General features: G+C 44.9%; 1 protein-coding gene across 1 annotated transcript; it reads right to left on the bottom strand.

Annotated features, from left to right (window-relative positions):
* Positions 1 to 244: 244 nt before the first annotated feature.
* On the bottom strand, positions 245 to 25,892 carry LOC123665729 (solute carrier family 2, facilitated glucose transporter member 6-like). The gene is made up of 15 exons (XM_045599990.1): positions 25,817 to 25,892; positions 22,010 to 22,248; positions 20,600 to 20,640; positions 20,381 to 20,477; positions 18,941 to 19,047; positions 14,861 to 14,963; positions 13,650 to 13,776; positions 12,757 to 13,145; positions 10,927 to 11,100; positions 9,454 to 9,707; positions 6,149 to 6,327; positions 5,495 to 5,623; positions 4,503 to 4,561; positions 2,801 to 2,819; positions 245 to 372 (listed from the first exon to the last, which is right to left on the bottom strand). Exons 1-15 carry the CDS (start codon positions 25,890 to 25,892, stop codon positions 245 to 247), a joined length of 2,121 nt encoding a protein of 706 aa, XP_045455946.1.

The raw sequence follows: 25,892 nt of genomic DNA, 5'->3' as shown, positions 1-25,892 counted from the left end.
AAACACTGTTAACAAATGTTTCACTTATTATTTTTAGTTATTATTATTATTATTATTATTCACTTAAAGACGAGAATCTGCGGACCCGGCCAAGTCTTTAAATTAAGAGCCGTCGAATTATCTAAGCTCAAAATTTGACCGTTGTTCGGCATAAAAAATAGCCCTAACCGATCTAAGTTTAAAATGACGGCACTTAATCTAAAGACTAGCCGCGGCCCCTCGGCCAGCAGTCGGCTGGTGGCCGTCAGCGCGCGCGCCGCTCCCGCAGCTGGCGCGCCAGCCAGGCGACGGCGTCCGCCAGCCCGGCGCCCGACAGCGCGCTGCTCGAGCACACGTGCCACGGCTTGTCGCCGATGCGCTCCAGCCCGAGAGCTGCGAGGGAACACTTCTGTCAATCATTACATCATCATTACAGCCTATACAGTCCACTGCTGGACATAGGCCTCCACAAGTTTACGCCAAAAATAACGCGAACTTATGTGTGTCGCCCATAGTCACCACGCTGGGCAGGCGGGTTGGTAACCGCAGTACTGGCTTTGTCTCACCGAAGACGCTGCTGCCCGTCTTCGGCCTGTGTATTTCAAAGCCAGCAGTTGGATGGTTATCCCGCCATCGGTCGGCTTTTTAAGTTCCAAGGTGGTAGCGGAACTGTGTTATTCCTTAGTCGGCTCTTACGACACCCACAGAAAGAGAGGGGGTGGCTATATTCTTGAGTACCGTAGCCACACAGTTCCCGTAGCCACACAGACTTCTGTCACTATCTGTTTCAAATTATCGTCTACACATTTTTTAATATCATATCAAAAATCGACCATTCCAGCGGAGATCGAACCTGCATTTCCGACTTACCGTGTCGGTGCTAACGATATACCCGCTAGATCGAAATTTTTGATATGATGATTTTATATTCGGTCTAAGCGACCGTGGCGCCGTCTATAGTGAGTTCTTTACAGAAACCCGTAACTATTCAAAGTTTCATATTACAATGGAAATCTTTGACTTATGAACGGTCGATTTTTGATATGATATCAAAAAATGTTTAGAATTCCCTAATGTGTGGGTAACAAAAAAATAAAAGCGTGCAAATTATCGTCTACATTTAGATTAGCAGCCGCTCCGGTGTAGTGGTGCGTGAGCCCTAAACGGTTTTACGGGTTTGATTGCCGCTCGGGGCGGATATTTGTAAAATAATTTCTTTTCGATTTAGATACCTAATCTTGTGGGTCTCCTCGGAGAGCCTCGGAGAGCATGTTAAGCTGTCGATCCCTGTTGTTATCACACACCTGATAGCGATCGTTACTCATAGTAGGTAATATATTCGCCAACCCGCAGTGGAGCAGTGTGCTGGGTTAGGCTACGATCCTTCTGCTACATGGAAAAAGAGGTCTATGCCCAGCAGTGGGCAGTAGTCCATAATAATACGTGAACGAGTACAAAGTAAATACGTGTTCATATTTTTTGTGTCACGTTAGCGTTGACCATTAAGTGGATGGCAACGATTGTCAAAATATATAAAAGCCCTGGCTATTGCATGGACTGCATTTATGTATAATTTATACATATATGAATATGAACCGTTGGATGTAGAATTTTAACATCTGCCCTACAACGCCATTTTTGCGATTGTGTATAAAAGTCAGCTTTTATTTTATTTTCTAAATAGATATATAATCATAATAATTCTCGCCGCAAGGAGCTAAAAGCTTGCTATAAATAACGTTTTAAGTGCTACTTGATTGTTTCTTTTGTAATTTATTGGACGAGCACTATTTAGTAGAGTACTGCGTAGTCACCTACTACACTGCGGAACGCAGACACGAATTTTATAACAATTGAGAAGTAGGCCCAAAGTTGATTGATATTGAAAAACGATTTAGTTAGTTATTTTATAATAAGTAGGTATTTAAAAAGCCAGAAGGGCCTTCGCAGGAACTCATTTTATTATTAAAGTGAGGGTAGATGGCGGTAGTCTTAGCGATTCGTCACAAGCGTGGTGCGCGAGCGCCATCTTATTCGAAAGTATCGTTCAAGATGGCTGCCCGCACTACCATCGACAATAACTCTTCGTTAGGTCGACAGCATGTCAACCTGACATCCGACGGAAACGCCATCATATTTGTTCTTTTGTTCACACTTATAGGCCAAAAAATTAAACAAATATTGAAACAGATATCGAGTATTGTAAAGTAAAAATAATCACGTAGGAAAATAGAACAGAAAGAATTGAGGTAGGACTCAGCAGGAAATATCCTGCTCAAAATCTGGAACACCACGACTGGGGAAGTATTTTTATACTTTATTGTACACCACAAATATATTACAAACAAAGCATAAAGATAGTTACAGACAGTGAAGTACAATGGGCGGACTTATGGCTAATTAGCCATTTCTTCCAGACAACCCATACCGAGGGAAGTACCTCGCACTTACAGAAGGTCACAGCTAAATAATACTATTTTCAAGCAGTGTTACGTTCCTGTGATGAGTAAGGTGACCAGAGCTCTTGTGGTGATGGGGGGACACAACAAGGATCGACAACGTGAGCCATACGCTTGTGTACCGATCTAGTTGTATAAAAAATAGAAATTCGTTGTAAACCATTCGTTGTTCTATTGTAACACATATTCTTATTAAAACGTGAAACCTCGCGGTATAGGAGACAAGATTACATTTTAAATTCCAAGGAAGGACATGACTCTTTAGATACCGACTGTATCATCAAATGAAATAAAATATATTTATCACTAAGTTACGTTTACGTCCGTAAGCGCCTTTCGCGTATTGTATATTTTTAACGGACTTCGAAAAAAGGGAGAGATCTTTAATGTGTATTGTTACGTGCGTGGCGGAAAGCGCGTGCGGCGCGTCGCTCTTGTTGAAGTAAAGTAACGAGTGTACAGTGAGTCAGTCGAGTGAGGCGAGCTCGTACCGGCGGCGACGTGCGTGGCGGAGAGCGCGTGCGGCGCGTCGCTCTTGTTGGAGTAAAGTAACGAGTGTACAGTGAGTCAGTCGAGTGAGGCGAGCTCGTACCGGCGGCGACGTGCGTGGCGGAGAGCGCGTGCGGCGCGTCGCTCTTGTTGGAGTAAAGTAACGAGTGTACAGTGAGTCAGTCGAGTGAGGCGAGCTCGTACCGGCGGCGACGTGCGTGGCGGAGAGCGCGTGCGGCGCGTCGCTCTTGTTGGAGTAAAGTAACGAGTGTACAGTGAGTCAGTCGAGTGAGGCGAGCTCGTACCGGCGGCGACGTGCGTGGCGGAGAGCGCGTGCGGCGCGTCGCTCTTGTTGGAGTAAAGTAACGAGTGTACAGTGTCAGTCGAGTGAGGCGAGCGAGTACCGGCGGCGACGTGCGCGGCGGACAGCGCGTGCGGCGCGTCGCTCTTGTATCAGTAAAGTAACGAGTGTACAGTGTCAGTCGAGTGAGGCGAGCGAGTACCGGCGGCGACGTGCGCGGCGGACAGCGCGTGCGGCGCGTCGCTCTTGTATCAGTAAAGTAACGAGTGTACAGTGTCAGTCGAGTGAGGCGAGCGAGTACCGGCGGCGACGTGCGCGGCGGACAGCGCGTGCGGCGCGTCGCTCTTGTATCAGTAAAGTAACGAGTGTACAGTGTCAGTCGAGTGAGGCGAGCGAGTACCGGCGGCGACGTGCGCGGTGGACAGCGCGTGCGGCGCGTCGCTCTTGTATCAGTAAAGTAACGAGTGTACAGTGTCAGTCGAGTGAGGCGAGCGAGTACCGGCGGCGACGTGCGCGGCGGACAGCGCGTGCGGCGCGTCGCTCTTGTTGGAGTAAAGTAACGAGTGTACAGTGTCAGTCGAGTGAGGCGAGCGAGTACCGGCGGCGACGTGCGTGGCGGAGAGCGCGTGCGGCGCGTCGCTCTTGTTGGAGTAAAGTAACGAGTGTACAGTGAGTCAGTCGAGTGAGGCGAGCTCGTACCGGCGGCGACGTGCGCGGCGGACAGCGCGTGCGGCGCGTCGCTCTTGTTGGAGTAAAGTAACGAGTGTACAGTGAGTCAGTCGAGTGAGGCGAGCGAGTACCGGCGGCGACGTGCGTGGCGGAGAGCGCGTGCGGCGCGTCGCTCTTGTTGGAGTAAAGTAACGAGTGTACAGTGAGTCAGTCGAGTGAGGCGAGCGAGTACCGGCGGCGACGTGCGCGGCGGACAGCGCGTGCGGCGCGTCGCTCTTGTTGGAGTAAAGTAACGAGTGTACAGTGAGTCAGTCGAGTGAGGCGAGCGAGTACCGGCGGCGACGTGCGCGGCGGACAGCGCGTGCGGCGCGTCGCTCTTGTTGGAGTAAAGTAACGAGTGTACAGTGAGTCAGTCGAGTGAGGCGAGCGAGTACCGGCGGCGACGTGCGTGGCGGAGAGCGCGTGCGGCGCGTCGCTCTTGTTGGAGTAAAGTAACGAGTGTACAGTGAGTCAGTCGAGTGAGGCGAGCGAGTACCGGCGGCGACGTGCGCGGCGGACAGCGCGTGCGGCGCGTCGCTCTTGTTGGCGAGCACCAGCAGCGGCACGCGCCGCCCGAACATGTCGGGGTGCGCCAGCAGCAGCTCCAGCTCCTCGCGCGCCACCACTGCAGTCCCCCGCCGCCATATAATGATTATACCGGAGTTGGTCATTCAGAACGATTAAATTAAGATTATATTCATACCTACATATAATTAGTTACTCTTACTGGTGTATATTTTTGTTTTTTTGATTATAAGGAATAACAGTTGACTATACTAACCCTCGCCCTTTACTGAACCTTCTGAGAGAATAAATTTCGCTTCAGCCTGTAATATCCCACTACTGGCCATAGGCCTCTTTCCCCATGTAGGAGAAGGATCAGAGCTTACTCCACCAATTTAACACCAACATAAATTTCATTGAACCTTATTTTTGTGGTTGCTTAAAGTATAAAAGATACTAAAATGCGAAGCTGGAACTCTCAGCAGCAGATTCAGGGTTTTAATTAATTATCGAAAATATGTAACAAAATACTTGTATACTTTACCATAATGTTAAAATAGGTTTCGCAGTAGGAGTTAATCAAAATAAAAATAAAAACTTTATTGAAATAGGCTTCAAAAGCATCCTCAAATGGTCATTGATTTTTTTTTTTATCACGTCGCCTGGCTGGCGCGCCAGCTGCGGGAGCGGCGCTGACGGCCGCCAGCTGGCTGCTGGGCGAGGGGCCGCGGCTAGACTTTTTTTAATATCACCAGTTCGGCAAACAAGCGTACGGCTCACCTGATGGCAAGCGATTACCGTAGCGCCATAGACACCTGCAACACCAGAAGCATCGCAAGCGCGTTGCCGACCCAATCCCCAATCCCCTCAGGTGCTTTGATCACCTTACTCACCAACAGGAACACAATACTGCTTGAAAACAGTATTATTTAGCTGTGATCTTCTGTAAGGTCGAGGTACTTCTCCAGTCGGGCTGCTCCATATTTTGAGCAGGAAATTCCTGCTGTGCCCTACGTCAGTGGTGGTGTATTATCAGTGATTGGTTATAGCAGACCCAGCCTCAGGTGGTCCGCGGAGTCCACGACGAAGATGACGGCGTGCGCGTCGCGGTAGTGGCGCTCCCACAGCGGGCGCATGCGCGCCGCGCCTGACACGTCCCACGCGCTGAACGACACTCCGCCACCTGCGGTGTACCGCGAGCAGTGTGCGTTACTGCGCTCTTCTGTTATACGGTGCACAAGTATATGTGCTAGATACAGTCATCTACTTCTACGATCAACTACGCTTCTTCACTTTTTGATGACGTACATACAAAAGGCTGACACACTAGACTGTTTTTCTTGTTCGTGGAGTGAATTCGCAAAAGTTACTTTGTATATATGTTATGAGAAATGAATTTAATGTTTTTATATTTATTAATGCCACATTGTTTTGTTTTTAGTATTATTGTTTAAGTCAGCTAATTTTTTTTTAAATTGTAGTTGAACATTTTTTTCCTTTTGCTTTTTGTCTCCTTTACTATGTCTAATGAATTGGGTTATGCCTGTAATATTAGATGTAAGAAAATAAATGAATAAATAAATAAAAAAGAAATGCGTGGAAATTTCACGACGCCAACCACTATTAAAACTAGTGAGATTGGGTCCTTGTGTTAAATTAACACGATGATCTCAAAATTTTATTACATTAGAACTAATAAACTACTCACTCTGGAAGTAATCCTTCTGGTGCCCAACAGTGGGCACGGTGTGCGTCACGCGCTGCTCAGGAGGACGCATGGCATTGAGCGTGGACGTCTTTCCGCTTCCGTCCAAGCCGAGCACCAACACTGTGGCTTGTTCGCCACCGCTGAACCACGCTGACAACTTGTCCAGTAAGCCCATCGTACTGATTCACTAGAAGGAGAAATCACATGTATTGACAAAGTTACATGTACTAGAATGATCACGTACTTAATCATTTGTGGTGGTAAAATACTGTCACACTTAAGCCCTATAATAAGAATTCCAAAACTTTCCAGCATAGTTTTGTAGCCCCAACTGGAGATATACACCGTTTGCCGTCGAAGAGTTTCAGTCCTTACATTTTACTTTAATTATCAGATCAGTACGATGGAGCCGTAATATTGCTATACTAGCTTTTACCCGCGGCTTCGCTCACGTTGATTTTTTTTAATAAAAAGTATCCTATGTTATGTGTTATTATGTGCTGTGTGGCTACGGCACTCAAGAATTTAGCCACCCCCTCTCTTCCCGTGGGTGTCGTAAGAGGCGACTAAGGGATAACAAGGTTCCACAACCACCTTGGAACTTAAGAAGCCGACCGATGGCGGGATAACCATCTAACTGCTGGCTTTGAAATACACAGGCCGAAGACGGGCAGCAGCGTCTTCGGTGCGACAAAGCCAGTACTGCGGTCACCAACCCGCCTGCCCAGCGTGGTGACTATGGGCAAAACACATGAGTTCACGTTATTTTTGGCGTAAACTTGTGGAGGCCTATGTCCAGCAGTGGACTGTATAGGTTGTAATGATGATGATGATGATGATCCTATGTTACTTCTAATACCTCTAAGAATATGTGTACAAAGTTTCAAGATGCGTGAAAACGTAACAAACAAACTTACATTCACATTTATAATATTGGTAGGAATTATCAAGAAAAATACACATAAATTACAAATTTTAACTCTGTCAGTGTTTGTTGGAATTAGTTGTATGTAATGAATCTGAATGTATATGTACCACACGCAAAATGTATAAGATAATAATGAAATAAAAAAAAATCGACTTCAATTTACATGGATGAGTACAACATCGGTAGACGAAAAAATAATCAATGAAAACACATAATTAAGGATGCATCAAAAAGTATTCATCAGTGTCAATCTAATTTACATAACAAGCACGACTTTGGATTGCAAAAGTGATGAGATTACACATAAAAATACAGTCGAATTGAAAACTTCCTCCTATTTGAAGTCGGCTAAAAATAGCTTGAACTTCGAAACCTACAATTACTGAAACTTCACTTAGAATGTTGAATCATCAATTGCTTAGAAAGCCTGTTAATATAAATAGCAATGGTACACACGGTTACATGTACAGTCCCGAGTAGAAATTTTTTCGTCTTCCTTAGAAAGACCGGACCAGGCATGCCTGATCAGGACTCGATAAGGCATGTAACGCAGATGATTGGTCTGGACCTGATCATGATGAGATGATATTTTCTGATCGGGTCCAGATCAGGAAATCTCATCTCATCCTGATCAGCCGGTTAGGTCCGGTCCTTTTAAAAAACACGAATTTATATTCTTGAAAAAATTGTTTAACAAAAAAAAAGCGAATTGATATTATAAATATGTTACTTAACATAATTATTATGATATTTATTTCCGTTTATTTTTTCCAATGTATTATTTATTTATGTTTTTACTTTAAATATTAATTATTTTTATTTATTTTTATTTTATTAATTAATTATTATTATTTATTAACTTCTAATTTCCTATTACTTACGACTGCTCCACTGGGTACCTTTGCTAGCGCTGTTTCCTCCGCTCGTCCTCGTGTACTCGCACGTTTGTCGCAGCAACACAAATCACTGCATCACTGATCCCTGCTTCACGATCACATATTTTATCACTTCCCATTGACTCGGCTATGAATGTCTCTCGCTCAATTGAAGCCAGTCCAGCGACAAATGGACGCGGATTGGCGTATTTTCGCAATCATTCTGTTCTACGCTAGTTGGTATCGACGTAGCGGCCGCGTTGCCATGGTTACCGGAAGACAAACTATATTCCCTTTGAAGTGACTTTCGCTAAAGTTTGTTACGTGCTACAGTTTTCTGTAGTTAGTCTAAATTAATTAATGCGGTTTGAATGTTAAGTTTCTTTGATTATCTTATAAATAATTGCTTATCGTAATTATATTGTATGTAACTTTTGTTGAGTTAAAAGCATAAGTCTCTGTTTGAACATTTTATATAAAACGCTTCAAACTCAATGGCCCCCAGTAGGATTTTCTCCTGTGTCGGAGGTCCGGAAACACACACAATACACAAACACAACGCCCAGCCCACGACTAACATCTATATGGTCGATATAAATGTGTCGTGAGCGGGAATCGAACCCGCTACCGTCAGCGCAACAGCCAGTGCTATTACCGCTGCGCCAACGCGTCGTCAATTTTATTTCTGCTTAAAATTTGTTTTGGATAGTACTCTAAATTCATATCGAATCCAAAGATTTTTTTTGCTTGTTTTTTATACTTTTAATAAGATAAAATAAAAGGCTCGTGAGAGGATTTTTCAAAAAAGGAAAATTTTCATCAATTGAAGATTAAGGGTACAAAGAGAAGCTCTAAACTACGAGATATTTATGCAGAATTCGTCCCACGTCACGGAATAGCGAAGAAATTCAACGGAGGTAAAGACGAAATATGCGAGCGGTCCACGTCGGCACCGCCGGGGTCTGTCGTCAACTTACGACCTCACGAGGATTCATTACATACCTACCTTCCTAATATTGTTGAGTAATTTTATCGTCGTTGCGCGTACTTACTAAATATAAAGCATGCGGTTTGAAAAACAAGAACGATACAGTAATGACCTTGAGAGTAATGTTAACGTTTTTAGCTGCAGCGAGATAGGCGTAATAGTATACCAGTATGTATGTATGTATGTACTGTGCCGATACGAATAGTGAGCGTCAATTTATGGTTTGATTTGAGAAATTTCGTGTTTTAATTGATTATAATTTGATTAACTTCATAGTATATTTTAGTTTTCAAATGTCATAGTAATTGTTCTCAAGGAGTCTCCAGTCGCGTGTGAGGGCAAATTTATTTAGTTATTGAGCTTTTTTCATATTATCCTTAGCTTTTCTTATATGATCGGGTACATAACAGATATATTATCGAGGTGTTGCTAAAGAATAAAATACCAAGTTGAAATACAAAATATATTACAAAAATATATTACAAGAATCTTAAACTAAGCTAAAGGCTATCACACGCCCGTGCACTCTGTCCGCCCACCGGCGCCCGGCGGCGCGGGCCCCACTTCCGCGTAGATCTGCTCGGGCTGGCGGCCGCGCGTCTCGGGCACGAGCAGCGCCGCGAACAGCGCGTAGGCGAGCGTGAGCGCGGCGGCCAGCGCCAGCGCGGCGCGCAGGCCGGCGCGCGCCGCCAGCGGGAACAGCGCCACCTCCAGCGCGTTGCCGGCGCTCGCGCCCGCGCTGGCCAGCAGCAGCGCGCAGCCGCGGAACTGCGGGAGGCGCGCGTGTGAGGATTATAAAGGCGCGACGTCTTTGCGGGTCGCTCACTGTGGCTCAAATATTATAGCTTCAGTACAAACAAGTATTCTGAATAAGGGTACACACTAATATTCTGCTTAAAATCTGGACCAGCCCGACTGGAGGAATACTGCAACCTTACAGAATACCACGGCTTAATAATACTGCTCTCAAATAGTTGTGTGATCGTGTGGTGAGTGAGGTGGCCAGAGCTCCGAGGGAGTGTCAAAGGTAGAACAACGCGCTGCGCCCCGCCGTGAGTGACGAGAGTGTGAGCGGAGCCGGGCCCACCTGGTAGTGGAACATGTCGGCCAGCAGCGCGTAGGGCGCGGGCTGCAGGCCGGCGGAGTCCGCGGCGACGGCGAGCGCGAGCGCGGCCGCGGCGCCGCGCGCGCTGCGCCCCGCCGTGAGTGACGAGAGTGTGAGCGGAGCCGGGCCCACCTGGTAGTGGAACATGTCGGCCAGCAGCGCGTAGGGCGCGGGCTGCAGGCCGGCGGAGTCCGCGGCGACGGCGAGCGCGAGCGCGGCCGCGGCGCCGCGCGCGCTGCGCCCCGCCGTGAGTGACGAGAGTGTGAGCGGAGCCGGGCCCACCTGGTAGTGGAACATGTCGGCCAGCAGCGCGTAGGGCGCGGGCTGCAGGCCGGCGGAGTCCGCGGCGACGGCGAGCGCGAGCGCGGCCGCGGCGCCGCGCGCGCTGCGCCCCGCCGTGAGTGACGAGAGTGTGAGCGGAGCCGGGCCCACCTGGTAGTGGAACATGTCGGCCAGCAGCGCGTAGGGCGCGGGCTGCAGGCCGGCGGAGTCCGCGGCGACGGCGAGCGCGAGCGCGGCCGCGGCGCCGCGCGCGCTGCGCCCCGCCGTGAGTGACGAGAGTGTGAGCGGAGCCGGGCCCACCTGGTAGTGGAACATGTCGGCCAGCAGCGCGTAGGGCGCGGGCTGCAGGCCGGCGGAGTCCGCGGCGACGGCGAGCGCGAGCGCGGCCGCGGCGCCGCGCGCGCTGCGCCCCGCCGTGAGTGACGAGAGTGTGAGCGGAGCCGGGCCCACCTGGTAGTGGAACATGTCGGCCAGCAGCGCGTAGGGCGCGGGCTGCAGGCCGGCGGAGTCCGCGGCGACGGCGAGCGCGAGCGCGGCCGCGGCGCCGCGCGCGCTGCGCCCCGCCGTGAGTGACGAGAGTGTGAGCGGAGCCGGGCCCACCTGGTAGTGGAACATGTCGGCCAGCAGCGCGTAGGGCGCGGGCTGCAGGCCGGCGGAGTCCGCGGCGACGGCGAGCGCGAGCGCGGCCGCGGCGCCGCGCGCGCTGCGCCCCGCCAGCGCCGCCGCCAGCGCCAGCGCGCCGCCCGCCGCGCCCGCGCTCCACACCAGCAGCGGCTGCGTCCACAGCGCCCGTCCCTCACTTACTACTACTACTCGAGCAAAGATCATATTTGACCTACTTTCGTTTACGTTCAGGAACGTGTTTGTGTATTTTATAATATCTGATAATTATTTTTGACCGACTTCCAGAAAAGACGGAGGTTGTCAATTTAATTGTATTTTTTAATGTATTACTTGTTAATAATTGTGTTTCCTCGCAAACACAAAAAAAAAACAACTTCAATTACATCGACAAGTAATATAACGTAAGTTGATCCTCACTGCGATTTTTGAGGGATTCCATCGATTTCTTTGTGATTCCACCATCAGATCCTGGCTTTCTTATCATGGTACCACACCTGAGATATCTCCTTTCCAACTAAAATGAATTATCAAAATCGGTTCATAAACGACGAAGTTATCCCCGAACACACATTAAAAAAATCTACACATATATACGGTCGAATTGAGTAACCTCCTCCTTTTTTGAAGTCGGTTTAAAAATGAAACACACGTTCACTTAATTCATATATTCAAACTCGTATAAATACAATCAGAAGTATTTTAAGTACATCTATAAAATGATCTTGACAGCGCGATTTAACAGACGACATAACGCCATCTATTAGTAAACTAGCTGACCCGGCGAACTTCGTATCGCCTAACACAAACTTTATCGTATGGTATTAAAGTTCAAATTGACTTTTAAGTATTATCACAAATCTTTTGTATGGGAGTATAGAAAAGTGTAATTTTTTTTTTGAATTTTTCTCTCCGTAAGAACCATCCTCGTACTTCAAGGAATATTTTAAAAAAAAGAATTAGCGAAATCGGTCCAACCGTTCTCGAGTTTTGCGCTTAGCAACACATTCAGCGACTCATTTTTATAGTATAGATGAAGGAACTAAATACGTTAGTTTTTGACTCGGACGCACAACGCCATCTATCAGTAGATGAAGGAACTGAATACATTATTCTTTACATCAAACCAATATAAATCTTTTACTCATACTTGAGAAAAAAATTTTTAAACGAAAGATTATACGTTTCATATGGTCCCGTTCAAATTTAATTGAGATCTGACAAGTACTTTTTGAGTTACTAATAATGCGTATTTACTTGACTATTTTTTTTCCGAACTACGTTGTATTATACCGCATAACTTTCCACTGGGTGTACCGATTTTGATGGTTCTTATTTTAGCTGAAAGTAAATGCTTTACTTGACTTAAATGATCCATTTAAATTTGGTCGAGATTAAATTAGGTACCTTTTTTTGAGTAATCTTTGATAGCGCGTATTTACTTGACTATTTTTTTGTCTACCTACGTCGTATTACTTGTCTAAACACTACATATACTCGTATATCTGTTAGGACCGAGTTAAAAACTACAGAAACACAAATTTCTTGTTTCCGTTTAACTTAAATTTAATTTGTTTTTATTGTTTACCATTATAGCTGCCAAAACAATATGACAACTTTGTCAAGTGTGTCTTTTACTCGTTACAACTTAACAACCTTGATAGAGATGTGTGGTTAAAGCAGGTTTTTCTATTATAAATCTAGTCTAGTTCGAAAATAGATTCAAGAATAGTACCCTACACACCTATCTTAGTACCTTACTTAAAATAAAATATATCTTGACTTAGTATATAACTATTAGTAACGAACCCTCCTTCCTACTCGCTCGACGAGATACAGCGCCAGCGCGGACGCGACGAGCTGGACAGCGCCCACTATGACAGCTTGTCTTGCGGGCGACAACGGCGACGTCACGTCGAGCGCGGGCAACAGCTGTGACGTCACGTTGAGCGCGGGCGACAGCTGTGACGTCACGTTGAGCGCGGGCGACAGCTGTGACGTCACGTTGAGCGTGGGCGACAGCTGTGACGTCACGTTGAGCGCGGGCGACAGCTGTGACGTCACGTGGGCTTCCTCGTCTCGCGCCAGTACGAACACGCGCTCCGCGTACTGCAGGATGGCGAGCACGCCGCACGCCTCCTGCCCAATCACCGCCAGCGCACCGATTATAAAGGCGCGACGTCTTTGCGGGTCGCTCACTGTGGTTCAAATGTTATAGCTTCAGTACAAACAAGTTTTCTGAATAAGGGTACAAGCACTAATATCCTGCTTAAAATCTGGACCGACTGGAAGAATACCGCAACCTTACAGAAGACCACGGCTTAGTAATACTGCTCTCAACAGAGTTGTGTTCGTATGGTGAGTGAGGTTGCCAGAACTCCGAGGCAGTGTCAAAGGTAAGGCAACACATCTGCGATGCTTCTACTGTTACAAAGTCTACCCGCGACAATTACGCTCAGGTAAGATAAGCCATACGCTATTTTCTCCCCTATTCGTATACAAAAAAGGTAAGTTCTATCAAACGAAAAATAAAAACCTGGTAACAGTAGCAAGAATTTAAAACTTCTTAAAAGGATTGACGCTTAACGTTATCCGCCTATTCACAGTAGATATAGATAAACCGACGACCACATCCCATAACTGAATAAAATCCTTATCGAATGGCGGGATACCTGCAGACTGGATTGCTATAGTGTACCCACACATTTCTCTGGTGAGGCTCCAGGAGGACTGCGCGCGCTCTATGGGAGGCAGCGCGCGCAGCTCGGCCTCCAGCGCGGGGTCGGCCACCGACAGCCCGCGGAGCCACGCCAGCGCCGCGCTCGCCTCCTGCGGGGAACCGTCATTCATCATCATCATCATTTCAGCCTATCACAGTCCACTGCTGGACATAGGCCTCCACAAGTTCGCACCAAAGTTGGCGCGAACTCGTATGCTGCCCATAGTCACCACGCTGGGCAGGCGGTTTGGTGACCGCAGGGCTGGCTTTGTCGCACCGAAGACGCTGCTGCCCGTCTTCGGCCTGCGTATTTCAAAGCCAGCATTTATATATTTATTTGTATCTTTTTCAAATCAAGTTAAGTCGAGTATCCGAGTCTTACGTAGTGACCTAGTAAGTAGTTAAATTTAAAGCATAGCAAATATTTACTCGTATATTTTAGGAAATTTTTACGTTGTCAAACAAATTGAAACCGGTTCTAATATACTCGATGTCGCGTTTGTGTACACAGTTGTATTTACTATGAGTAAATAATAATTGAAGATTATTTTTTACGATTGTAAACACGAGGTTAATTTAAATAAATTATGTAGTACTACAAGTATCGTAATCATACGATATTACTTGATATTATCATAAGATAATCATTGTTTGATTTAATTATTTGATTAAAATACAAACTTCATTAATAGAGCTATTGTTGCTACGAGCAAATGAGTATGAGCAGTGCAGAATAAATATGATCAGATCATCGCCACATTATACGAAAATTGATCCAGAAACATCAAATATATAAAAATGCAAAATATTTTTCTACATTACCTGTTAAGCACTCTAAAAACGAAATGTCCTCTTTTTTGTATATTCGCAAAATATTATCACCTTCTTGATTTAATGGGACAACGTGTTATATTTAGGTTGGTCACGAAGGGAAGATGAACATTACCTCATCCTGCCGATCACGGCTTAATAACAGTGGTCTCAAGTAGTGCTGTGTTCCTATGTTGAGTAAGGAGGCCAGAACTCCTGGGGAGGGGCGGGAGCAGGGTCGCTAACGAGTTTGCACTGGCGTTGCAGGCGTCCATAGGCTATGATATACTCTTACAATCAGGTGGGCCGTACGCTTGTTTGCCACACTTTGTATTTAGAAAAGAAACTTGTGAGTAGAATACAACAATCATACAGCACACATACCTTAACTCTTCCTTTGGCCGCGAGGAACGAGGGCGACTCAGGTAGAAACGAGAAGACGACGCAGTGCGTAACCGACAAACCCAGACACCACCACAGGATTGTTCTGGAAGTATTCAAATACATTCGAACGCGCATGGAATAAAAGTTTAAACGAAATATTCAATTTATTTTGAAGGAAACTAGCTATATCTTGCAATTTTACGCGCTAAGGTGATTGTAGCCCTTTTTTAAGTCTTACTAGTCATAGCATGATAATTATGTCCTAATTTGTATTACTTTATAATAATAAACCTTCTAATAGCCAGGGCATGAAAAAAAAGAATGTCGTTTAAGAACAGACTCCTTTCTTTCTTATCTAAAGCCTCTTTTAGCGATAAACACATCAGACATAATGACTACCACTTTTTAAAAAGTGAGGTCGAAGTGATCCCAGTAATTATAGACAAACGATATCGATAAACGGAACGAAGTCTTCTGGATCTGTACTAAAAATGGGCGTTCCACAGGGGTCGATTCTAAATCCGTTTTTTTTTAATATATAATAATGATCTGCCATTTTATGTTAAGTATACTTGTGATATAGTGCTATTTGCAGATGACACGTCTCTTATATTTGAAGTTGATAGTAAAAAGGAAATTATGATGACGTGAACACTTCTTTGTCGCGGGTTCAAGATTGGTTTAAAATAAACAACTTGGTTTTAAACGCCAAAAAAAACCAAGTGCGTTGTTTTTTCGTTACCTAATTTTAAGCATTCAAATTATAAATCTGGTATATTATAATCTGGTAGAATCTTATATTATTATAATTATAATCTATAATCTATAATCTATAATAATATATATAAAAGCGAAAGGTCACTCACTCATCACGAAATCTCAGAAACTATAATACCTACAAACTTGAAATTCGGCAGGTAGGCTCCTTATAGGATGTAGACATCCGCTAAGAACGGATTTTACGAAACTCAACCCCTAAGGGGGTAAAACGGGGGTTGCAAGTTTGTATGAAAGTCCTATGTTTTTGAAATAAGAGACTTGAAATTTAAAATGTATGCTCTATATATAATGAGAGGGTGTCCAAATAATGTATCTCTAGAAAGCAACTCCCTTTTGGGGTTAAAACGGGGTATATTAGGTTGACTCACTCATCACGAAATCTCCGAAACTATAACACCTACAAAATTGAAATTTGGCAGAAAGGCTCCTTATAGGTCGTAAACATCCGCTAAGAACGGATTTTACGAAATTCGACCCCTAAGAGGGTAAAACGGGGGTTGGAAGTTTGTGTGAAAGTCCCGTGTTTTTGAAGTAAGAGACTTGAAATTTAAAATGTATGCCTTATAGATAATGAGAAGGTGTCCAAATAACATATCTTTAGAAATTAACTCCCTTTTGGGGTTAAAACGGGTGATGGTAGGTTTACTCATTCATCACGAAATCTCCGGAACTATAACACTTACAAACTTGGAATTTGGCAGATAGGCTTCTTATAGGGGATAGACATTCTTTAAGAACGGGTTTTACAAAATTCGACCCCTAAGGGGGTAAAACGAGGGTTGGAAGTTTGTATGAAAGTCCTATGTTTTTGAAGTAAGAGACTTGAAATTTAAAATGAATGCTCTATAGATGGTGAGGAAGTGTCCAAATAATACATCGTAATTTATATATATAAAAGAGAAAGGTCACTGACTCACTCATCACGAGAACTCAAAAACCGCTGGATGGCCATGAAATTTGGAAGGGAGGTATAGTTAGTAGACGTCCGCTAAGAACGGATTTTGCGCTATTCTACCACTAAGGGGGTTTAATTGGGGTTGATAGTTTGTATGAAACATATACAGCAGCTCTAAGTTCGCCTGATAGGTTATTTATACTGCAGGCTGGAAATATAACTAAACATGTGGTGTATAGAGAGATTATATAAAAATAACTATTAAATTATACTAAATTGTGCCTTTGAAAAAGTTACTCAGAGTGATAAGCATTTCAAGTGACTGAAATAAAATAAGAATTTGCGTTAAGCATCTTAATAGTAAAGCATATCGTCCTAACCACGGGGACGTAGACGCGGGCAACAGTTCGCTTCAGCCTGTAATATCCCACTGTTGGGCATAGGCCTCTTTCCCCATGTAGGAAAATGATCAGAGCTTAATCTACCACGCTGCTCCAATGCGGGTTGGCGGATATATTCCCTACTATGAGTAACGATCGCTATCAGGTGTACATGATAACAACCGGGACCGACGGCTTAACGTGCTCTCCGAGGCACGGTGGGGAGACCCACAAGGACTGCACAAACACCCAGACCACGGCAAACACCTGTATGGCCAATACAAATGTATGTCATGTGCGGGGATCGAACCCGCAACCGCCAGCGCAACCGGCACAATCCATGTGTTTTAGCTGTGACCGTTGCACCAATGCGGCGTCAACAGTTAATGTATCATAAAGCAAAGTGCCTAAAAGCGTATGTGATCGATTCCCTCAAAATCTACTGAACGGATTTTCATAAGGTTTCACCAATGGAGAGAGGGCTTCAAGAGGAAGGTTTACGGAATGGCTAAGCCGATTTTGATAAGAGTTTCACTGGAAGTTTGCCGGGAAAACTTTGTGACAAACTGATTTCAACGCGAGCGAAGCCGCGGGCACAGCTAGTCTGGTATAATCTTACACCAACAATTAACAAGTTCAAAATCTGGAGCAGCCCGTCTGGGGAACTTTTCAACCTTACAGAAGATCAAAGCCTATTGATATTGCCTTCAAGTAGTGTTGTGTTCCTGTAGTGAGTAAGGGAGTCAATGCTCGTGAGGAGGGTTAGAGGTAAGATACGCAACACGCGATGCTTCTGGTGTTGGAACGTACGCTCTTTTATCGACTTCATCGTATAAAAAATAATATGATACTAAGAAAAACTTAAGACATACATATCACAGCACATCGCAGCAGTCTTTCGCAGTCCACTACTGGACACAGGCCTCCACAAGTTCACGCCAAAAATGGCGCAAACTCATGTGTCTTGCCTATAATCACCACGCTGGGCAGGCGGATTGGTGACCACAGGGCTGGCTTTGTCGCACCGAAGACGCTTCCGCCCGTTTTCGGGCTGTGTTGGATGGTTATCCCGCCATTGGTCGGCTTTTTAAGTTCCAGGATAGTAGTGGAACTGTGTTATCCCTTAGTCGCCTCTTACGACACCCACGGGAAGAGAGGGGGTGGCTATATTCTTTGATGCCGTAACCACACAGCATAAGATATACATATATAAATAAATAAATAAATAATATTTTTTAGACCAAATAAATACTTTACAATTCCTTACGCTCCAAACTGCGTGACAGTTTATCGGCGGAATTAACGCTTGTCAACATATATTATACAATATTAATTATTATTTTTTCACGACACATATATAAAAAAATATCTAACACAACTATCATTTATTTAAAATATTTAAATAATTTTTGAAAGCAAAAATAAATTAAACTTATAAACTTAAAAATCAATACTTTGGTGAACTCGGTAAGTAATTCAGTTAACAATTTATTTTTTATAATCAACTGATATACCGTATGTTATTGCGTCTTGGCAAACGCAGTGTGGGACGTCCTCCGGCCCGTTGGACCGACGATCTACGTAAGATTGCCGGCGTAGACTGGATGAGGATTGCGGAAGACCGGGATGTGTGGCGCGAACTTGGGGAGGCCTATGTCCAGCAGTATCTACTGTGTGGCTACGGTACTAAAGAATATAGTCACCCCCTCTCTTCACGTGGGTGTCGTAAGAGGCGACAAGGGATAACACAGTTCCGCTACCACCTTGGAACTTAAAAAGCCGACCGATGGCGGGATAACCGTCCAACTGCTGGCTTTGAAATACACAGGCCGAAGACGGGCAGCAGCGTCTTCGGTGCGACAAAGCCAGTACTGCGGTCACCAACCCGCCTGCCCAGCGTGGTGACTATGGGCAAACCATATGAGTTCGCGTTATTTTTGGCGTAAACTTATGGAGGCCTATGCCCAGCAGTGTACTGCGATGGGCTGCTGTGTGTGTATACCGTATGTCATGTGACATACCCACCGCTGCGGCGCGGCCGCGTCGGCCGCCAGGTACATGAGCAGCGCGCCGCAGTTGTGCGCCAGCGCCAGCGCCGCCACCGCCGCGCCGCGGAACCGCGGGCTGCACATCTGCGGCGCGACACACTCGTTCTTACATTATACTCACACACTCGTTCTTATATTATACTCATTACACAATACCGTGTAATAATTGTGCTGTATATGTATGTGTATTTGTACTCGATAGTTGATATTGTTCTAGGTGACACTAATTGTCACTTCTCTGTGTACACTTCCCTACCGCTTTTTCACTACGCTGTGTCCTATATGCCCAAAGGTTGTCTGGAAGAGATCGCTACTCTAGCGATAAGACCGCCTTTGTACACTGTTTTTTATTTGTAATATGTCATTGTGTTGATCGTTGTTGTGTACAATAAAGAGTATCTATCTATCTAAAAATACCATCTCCTCTGCCGCTAGGTTGCCTGGAAGAGATCGCTTTTCAGCGTTAAGGCCGCACTTTATACCTTATGATACTCTGTGAAAATCAATCTGATATGTATTATTTCTGTATTGGTGTACAATAAAGTGTATTGTTATTGTTACTTCTTACTAGTTACTTTGATTCACAGCATAGTAAACGAAGTGGTTCCAGTCGGTTTCCACTCTTGTGACAGTTTTTAATACTGCTCTGTTTGAGATCCATACTGAAACTGAACTGACTCTTTGATACATGATGTAAGGGTATATAGTGAGTAGTACTTCCTCCTGCATGTAGAGAAAGGTCTATACTATACCCAGCAATGTGATGTTACAGGCTGACACCTTGAGTGAGATTGAGGTACCTCCCCAGTCGGGTAGAATATGTCCAGGTGTGCACTACCTCAGTCTCAGTACAGTAGAGGCGCGCTCACCTCGCCGGCCAGCAGCGGCGCCAGGGCCCAGGCGGCGGCGCCCCCCAGCCCGGCCGCCGCGCGCGCCGCCAGCACCAGCCACGCGCCGCCCCACACGCTGGCCAGCTTCAGTTGCAGTACAGTAGAGGCGCGCTCACCTCGCCGGCCAGCAGCGGCGCCAGGGCCCAGGCGGCGGCGCCCCCCAGCCCGGCCGCCGCGCGCGCCGCCAGCACCAGCCACGCGCCGCCCCACACGCTGGCCAGCTTCAGTTGCAGTACAGTAGAGGCGCGCTCACCTCGCCGGCCAGCAGCGGCGCCAGGGCCCAGGCGGCGGCGCCCCCCAGCCCGGCCGCCGCGCGCGCCGCCAGCACCAGCCACGCGCCGCCCCACACGCTGGCCAGCTTCAGTTGCAGTACAGTAGAGGCGCGCTCACCTCGCCGGCCAGCAGCGGCGCCAGGGCCCAGGCGGCGGCGCCCCCCAGCCCGGCCGCCGCGCGCGCCGCCAGCACCAGCCACGCGCCGCCCCACACGCTGGCCAGCTTCAGTTGCAGTACAGTAGAGGCGCGCTCACCTCGCCGGCCAGCAGCGGCGCCAGGGCCCAGGCGGCGGCGCCCCCCAGCCCGGCCGCCGCGCGCGCCGCCAGCACCAGCCACGCGCCGCCCCACACGCTGGCCAGCTTCAGTTGCAGTACAGTAGAGGCGCGCTCACCTCGCCGGCCAGCAGCGGCGCCAGGGCCCAGGCGGCGGCGCCCCCCAGCCCGGCCGCCGCGCGCGCCGCCAGCACCAGCCACGCGCCGCCCCACACGCTGGCCAGCTTCAGCGACCAGCACACCTGGCGACACCACACGCGCCCTTAGCTACCCAATACCAAACAACTGCCGCTACTGTTCCGGTCACCTGTGATGTATGCATTAAGTGTACATAACAATGATATGTATATATTGATATACATATAAATACAAATAAATATCTTATAACATACACACACAGTCATCTGTTCCTATGATAAGCAACGACGAAGAATGGAATAAAATAGAGAATAATGCATAAGAAAAGTCTAATTTACTCGTATTTCCACAATATAACTCAAAACCATAAAATCTATACAAATAACTATAATTGGAATGTCTATTTGTAATATTGAAATAACCGCTTTTTAACCGACTTCCAAAAAAGGAGGAGGTTCTCAATTCGACTGTATTATTTTTTTTTTTATGTATGTTACATCAGAACTTTTGACCGGGTAGACCGATTTCCACAATTTTTTTCTAATCGAAAGGTGGTGTGTGTCAATTGGTCCCATTTAAATTTATTTCAGATCTAACAACTACTTTTCGAGTTATATCTAATAATGCGTTTTTACTTGACGCTTTTTTCGTCGACCTACGTTGTATTATACCACATAACTTTTTACTGGGTGTACTGATTTTGATAATTCTTTTTTTTTTGTTGGAAAGGAGATATCCCTAGTTTTGTACCGTGATAAGAAAACCAGGATTTGATGATGGGATCCAAGAGAAATCGAGGGAAACTCTCGAAAATCCGCATAACTTTTTACTGGATGTACCGATTTTGATAATTTTTAATTTAATCAAAAGCTGATGTTTATCATGTGGTCACATTTAAATTTTATCGAGATCTGATAACTACTTTTTGAGTAGTCTTTGATAACGCGTAGTTACTTGACTATTTTTTCGTCGATCTACGTTGTATTACTTGTCGATGTAATTGAAGTCGGTTTTTTTTGTTGTGCACAAGATGCCTTTGTGATGAAACTAGGCATCATGTGTAATCAATTGAAAATAAATAATGTGTTTATAATAAAAAAATATTACAATCGTGAACAGATAAAGGATTTAATTAATATAGTTTAATAGATGATACCCAAAGTTGGTCGTTTTTATATTTTAAATGGTGTCACAAGTATATTTAATCGTGATACTCAACGCGTAATCATCATCATCATCATTCCAGCCTATTGAAGTCCACTGCTGGACATAGGCCTCCACAAGTTCGTGCCAAAAATGCGTGAACTCATGTGTGTTGCCCATAGTCACCACGCTGGGCAGGCGGGTTGATGACCGCAGAGCTGGCTTTGTCGCACCTAAGACGCTGCTGCCCGTCTTCGGCCTGTGTGTTTAAAGCCAACGCGTAATACTAAACGATTATCATATGCTGGGAAAGGCCTTAGTCGTACCGACCACGAAGCAAGCTGAAGTGGCGATGAGCGCGACCTTCCTGCCGGCGAGCAGCGCGCGTGCGCTCAGAGGCACGCCCACCAGCGACGCGGTGAACGTGGTCACGGAGGCTATCACAGCGGCTCGCCCCGCTTCATCGCCACCCTTGCCTCCCGCGCCACCGCCCTCGCCCGCCGCTGTCTCGCCGCTGACCAGCGACACCCAGCCCAGCGCCAGCCCGAACGACACCGTCGGTACATTGACTGCGGACAAGGATATGTAGATTTTATGGTGCGTTTAAATAGTTCGGTTTCGGGAATTAGGTTGACACCGTGCTTGCGATGCTTCTGGTGTTGCAGGCCACGGTAACCACTGTCAGATGCACAAGCTTACGGCTCACGTAGCCGTATAGAAACTGTAACAAGGGTTTATAACATTGACTTGATTTGTTACACGTAAATTATATCCTCAGTAGCCTCTTTAACTATCTACTAACAAAAATGTATTTATATTATAGACCACTATTTATTCCGTTTGCTGAACTTTCTTTGATCATACTTTTGTGTGCTGTAAGTCAAAAATAAACCGAGTCGTCATAAAAAATATCACGCCATTTGTTTGTGGACAAAACATTCGACGCGCATTTCCGATTCTACTGAACACATTCATTGACACGACACTGTATCAATACACATCACAGCAAATCGAAGTATTGTGTTTATAGGCGATCAGCGGCTTGTTAGTTTTGATGGAGCAACTGGTTAATGAATGCTATTTAGCATACCATTACACACGTACATTAAAATACTTAAATAAATCGTAATCTTTAACATCGGCGTGCGCTCTGTTCTAGCGAGCGAGCATCATATTTGTTTAGAGTTGCCGCTCTGGGCCAAGTACACATCTTTTGCAAGACTTCGCAGAACATCCGAAGAGTGGCGCAACTCGGATGTGGTCAATATTGAGAGCTAATAGATGTTTGTTATACGTTGTCAAATAAATGAGATGTTGAATGAACGTTAAGGGCACGCGATTGACAAACTTCGCGAGCACGTGTCAAGTTGGCAACACTTATACTGCGACCTAGACCTTTCCCCCGCTGTCGGAGCTAGGATTTATAGATTGATATTATCACTTATAAAATCTAAACGATATCTATGTGTTAATGAGCACTGTACTGTACTACAGCTTGTAACTTTATAATCTTGTTTGCTTTCAACGAAAAACAAAACCGACTTGAATTACATTGACGAGTACTACAGCGTACGCTTCAGTCTGTAATATCCCACTACTGGGCATAGGCCTCTTTCCTCATGTAGGAGAAGGATCAGATCTTAATACACCACGCTGCTCCAATGCGGGTTGGTGGATATATCCCTACTATGAGTAACGATCGCTATCAGGTGTACATGATAACAACCGGGACCGACGGCTTAACGTGCTCTCCGAGGCACGGTGGGGAGACCCACAAGGACTGCACAAACACCCAGACCACGGAAAACACCTGTATGGCCAATACAAATGTTTGTCATGTGCGGGGATCGAACCCTTAACCGTCAACGTAAAACAACGTAAGTAGACGACAAAATAGTAAAGCTATCAAATATTACTCAAAAAGCAGTCAGCAGATCTCAATCAAAATTAATTTAAATGGAACCACAAGACAAGCATTACTTTCGATTAAAACAAGAATTATCAAAATCAATATACCCAGTGAAAAGTTATGCAGTAATGTAATGTAACGTAGGTCGACAGTCAAATAAAAACTCATTATTAGTTATAACTCGAAAAGTACTCATTAGATCCCAACCAAATTTAAATAGGACTACATGACACGCGCCATTTCGATTAAGATAAATTTACTGAAATCGGTCCATCCAGTTGAAAGTTCTGAGGTAACGTACATAAAAAATACAATCGAATTGAGAACCCCTCCTATTTGGAAGTCGGTTGAAAAGTACTAAACACAACATTTAATAATGTACTTTCCAAAAAGCACTACGACCGCAGACTTCAGTACCACGTGTTCTACTCACGATCGATCTCGTCTTTCATTTGTTTATATTTAAAATCATGTCTTTTTCTAACGGAGCATTACGGATCAAACCTTGCCTTCCTGTATCTTCCTCAACAGAGAGCGAGGCAACTTAACGTAAGAAGTGATCCTTTAGAGATAAAACACATTATACGCGTATGCTTTTTTATACATATCATATGAAAAGTACCGTAGCCTATAGACGACTACAACACCAAAAGCATCGTAAGCGCGTTGCGGACGCTACCCCTGTACTTCCCCAGGATCTTTGGCCAACATACTCACTACAGGAACACAACACTGTTTGAGACCAATGTTATTTTGAAATTATTTTCTGTAAGGTTAAGGTAATTCAAAGAGGGTCTGATCCAGATTTTTAACAGGATGTAAATCCAGCTGTGCCCTACTCCAATACACCAACTAAATAAAGAGAAAATACATATAATATAAATAAGTTAAGCAATTGGTTCCGCGGCGCGGAATGCCACGCGCCTGTTCAGTTACATCATTAATTATAATCCACACATTGTGATCGAAAGGAGAGGAAAATGCGATTACAGTGAAGCGGTAGTCGGTCATGCAGAACATTGTAAATAAATGCCTAACTACATCATTATATTGAAATAAAACTATAACTTCGTTATTACTTTTGTAGTTTTTAGTGTTCCGTACCTCAAAAGGAAATAACGGAACCTTATAGGATCACTTTGTTGTCCGTCTATCTGTAAAGACCTTTTTTCTCAGAAACGCGTAAAAGTATTAAACTGAAATTCATCAAACATCTAAGCCAACGCAATCAAAAAGATACAGCCGATTATGCTGCAAATTTTCGACACTCACAAGGGAATCAAAACCTACAGGGTACTTCCCGTAAACTCAGAATTTTGAAATTTGGTACGAAGCTACGTTTTATAGCACAGATAAAGGAATAATTGCGAAAACGGTAATTTTTCATTATTTAGCTATATTTCAGTTGAAATCCGATCCAATGACCACAACCATCAATATAACAATGATATGTGATACTTATTACATTACACACACAAACACTACTCGATATTTACAACTTCAACAAATGATTAAGTTTATATTTACCTTACTTCATTAGTTTTTGCTAAAACAATCAATGTTAAAGTCGGAAAGTCCTTTCAAAATCGATAAATTGGCGTAAAAAAGTGACAAGATAAAGAATTTATATACATGTCAACATGCCTGATGCCATGATTTGAACCGTACTTGTAAACATATAAATGAAATAAACGACGGGTATGACCCAAGAAGACACGCCGGTCAAGTAGGTAGCTGAGACTATTGATGCCTTGGTATCTATTGTTATTATCATTTTTAAAAAATGCTGTGAATCTCATCCTTTCTTTGTGTTATCCTTTAAAAAAGAATACAGATACAGAAGAACGACCACGAGCGGTTAAATAATAATCTTAGAATTCTTAAATGGTTATTTAAGTCAACACTTAAAATTTAAAAAGTTTTCGCTACTAGCGTAACTGATTACAACTCCTCAATGTCCGAGACAGAGCTGTGACAGAATTCAGAGATGCAATAAAAAGTACACTGGTTCAAATCCACGCTTGTCCTGGAAGCCTATCTTTCGAAATTTGTAATGTAAATATAAAGAAAACAAAGCAATATTTTAATTCCCAAATATTCATAAAATCTTGTTTTCCTCTCGAATTAAAATACTTTTTCTATATTTGTCAGACATTATCCAAAATGAAAAAAATAAAAAAAGCCGTAAATATACATATCTAACTAAACTTTATCACTAAGAAACTCACTCAAAAACACAAGCAGTACTTGGTTGATCGCTCCCCGAACTGCAGCCAGCTGCGCCCACTGCGTCTTCACTGTCAT

This window comes from Melitaea cinxia, chromosome 24 (assembly GCF_905220565.1).
Source record: "Melitaea cinxia chromosome 24, ilMelCinx1.1, whole genome shotgun sequence".
NCBI classification, from domain to species: domain Eukaryota; kingdom Metazoa; phylum Arthropoda; class Insecta; order Lepidoptera; family Nymphalidae; genus Melitaea; species Melitaea cinxia.
This window is presented reverse-complemented; position numbering and strand designations above follow the sequence as displayed.

Coding starts and splice junctions, on each gene's coding strand:
- LOC123665729 (XM_045599990.1), bottom strand. CDS start 25,892: ATGACAGTGAAGACGCAGTGGGCGCAGCTGGCTGCAGTTCGGGGAGCG. Junction 9,708..10,926: donor CCGACATGTTCCACTACCAG/GTGGGCCCGGCT, acceptor CGCCTCCCGCAG/TTCCGCGGCTGCGCGCTGCT. Junction 4,562..5,494: donor CGCGGACCACCTGAGGCTGG/GTCTGCTATAAC, acceptor GGGGGACTGCAG/TGGTGGCGCGCGAGGAGCTG.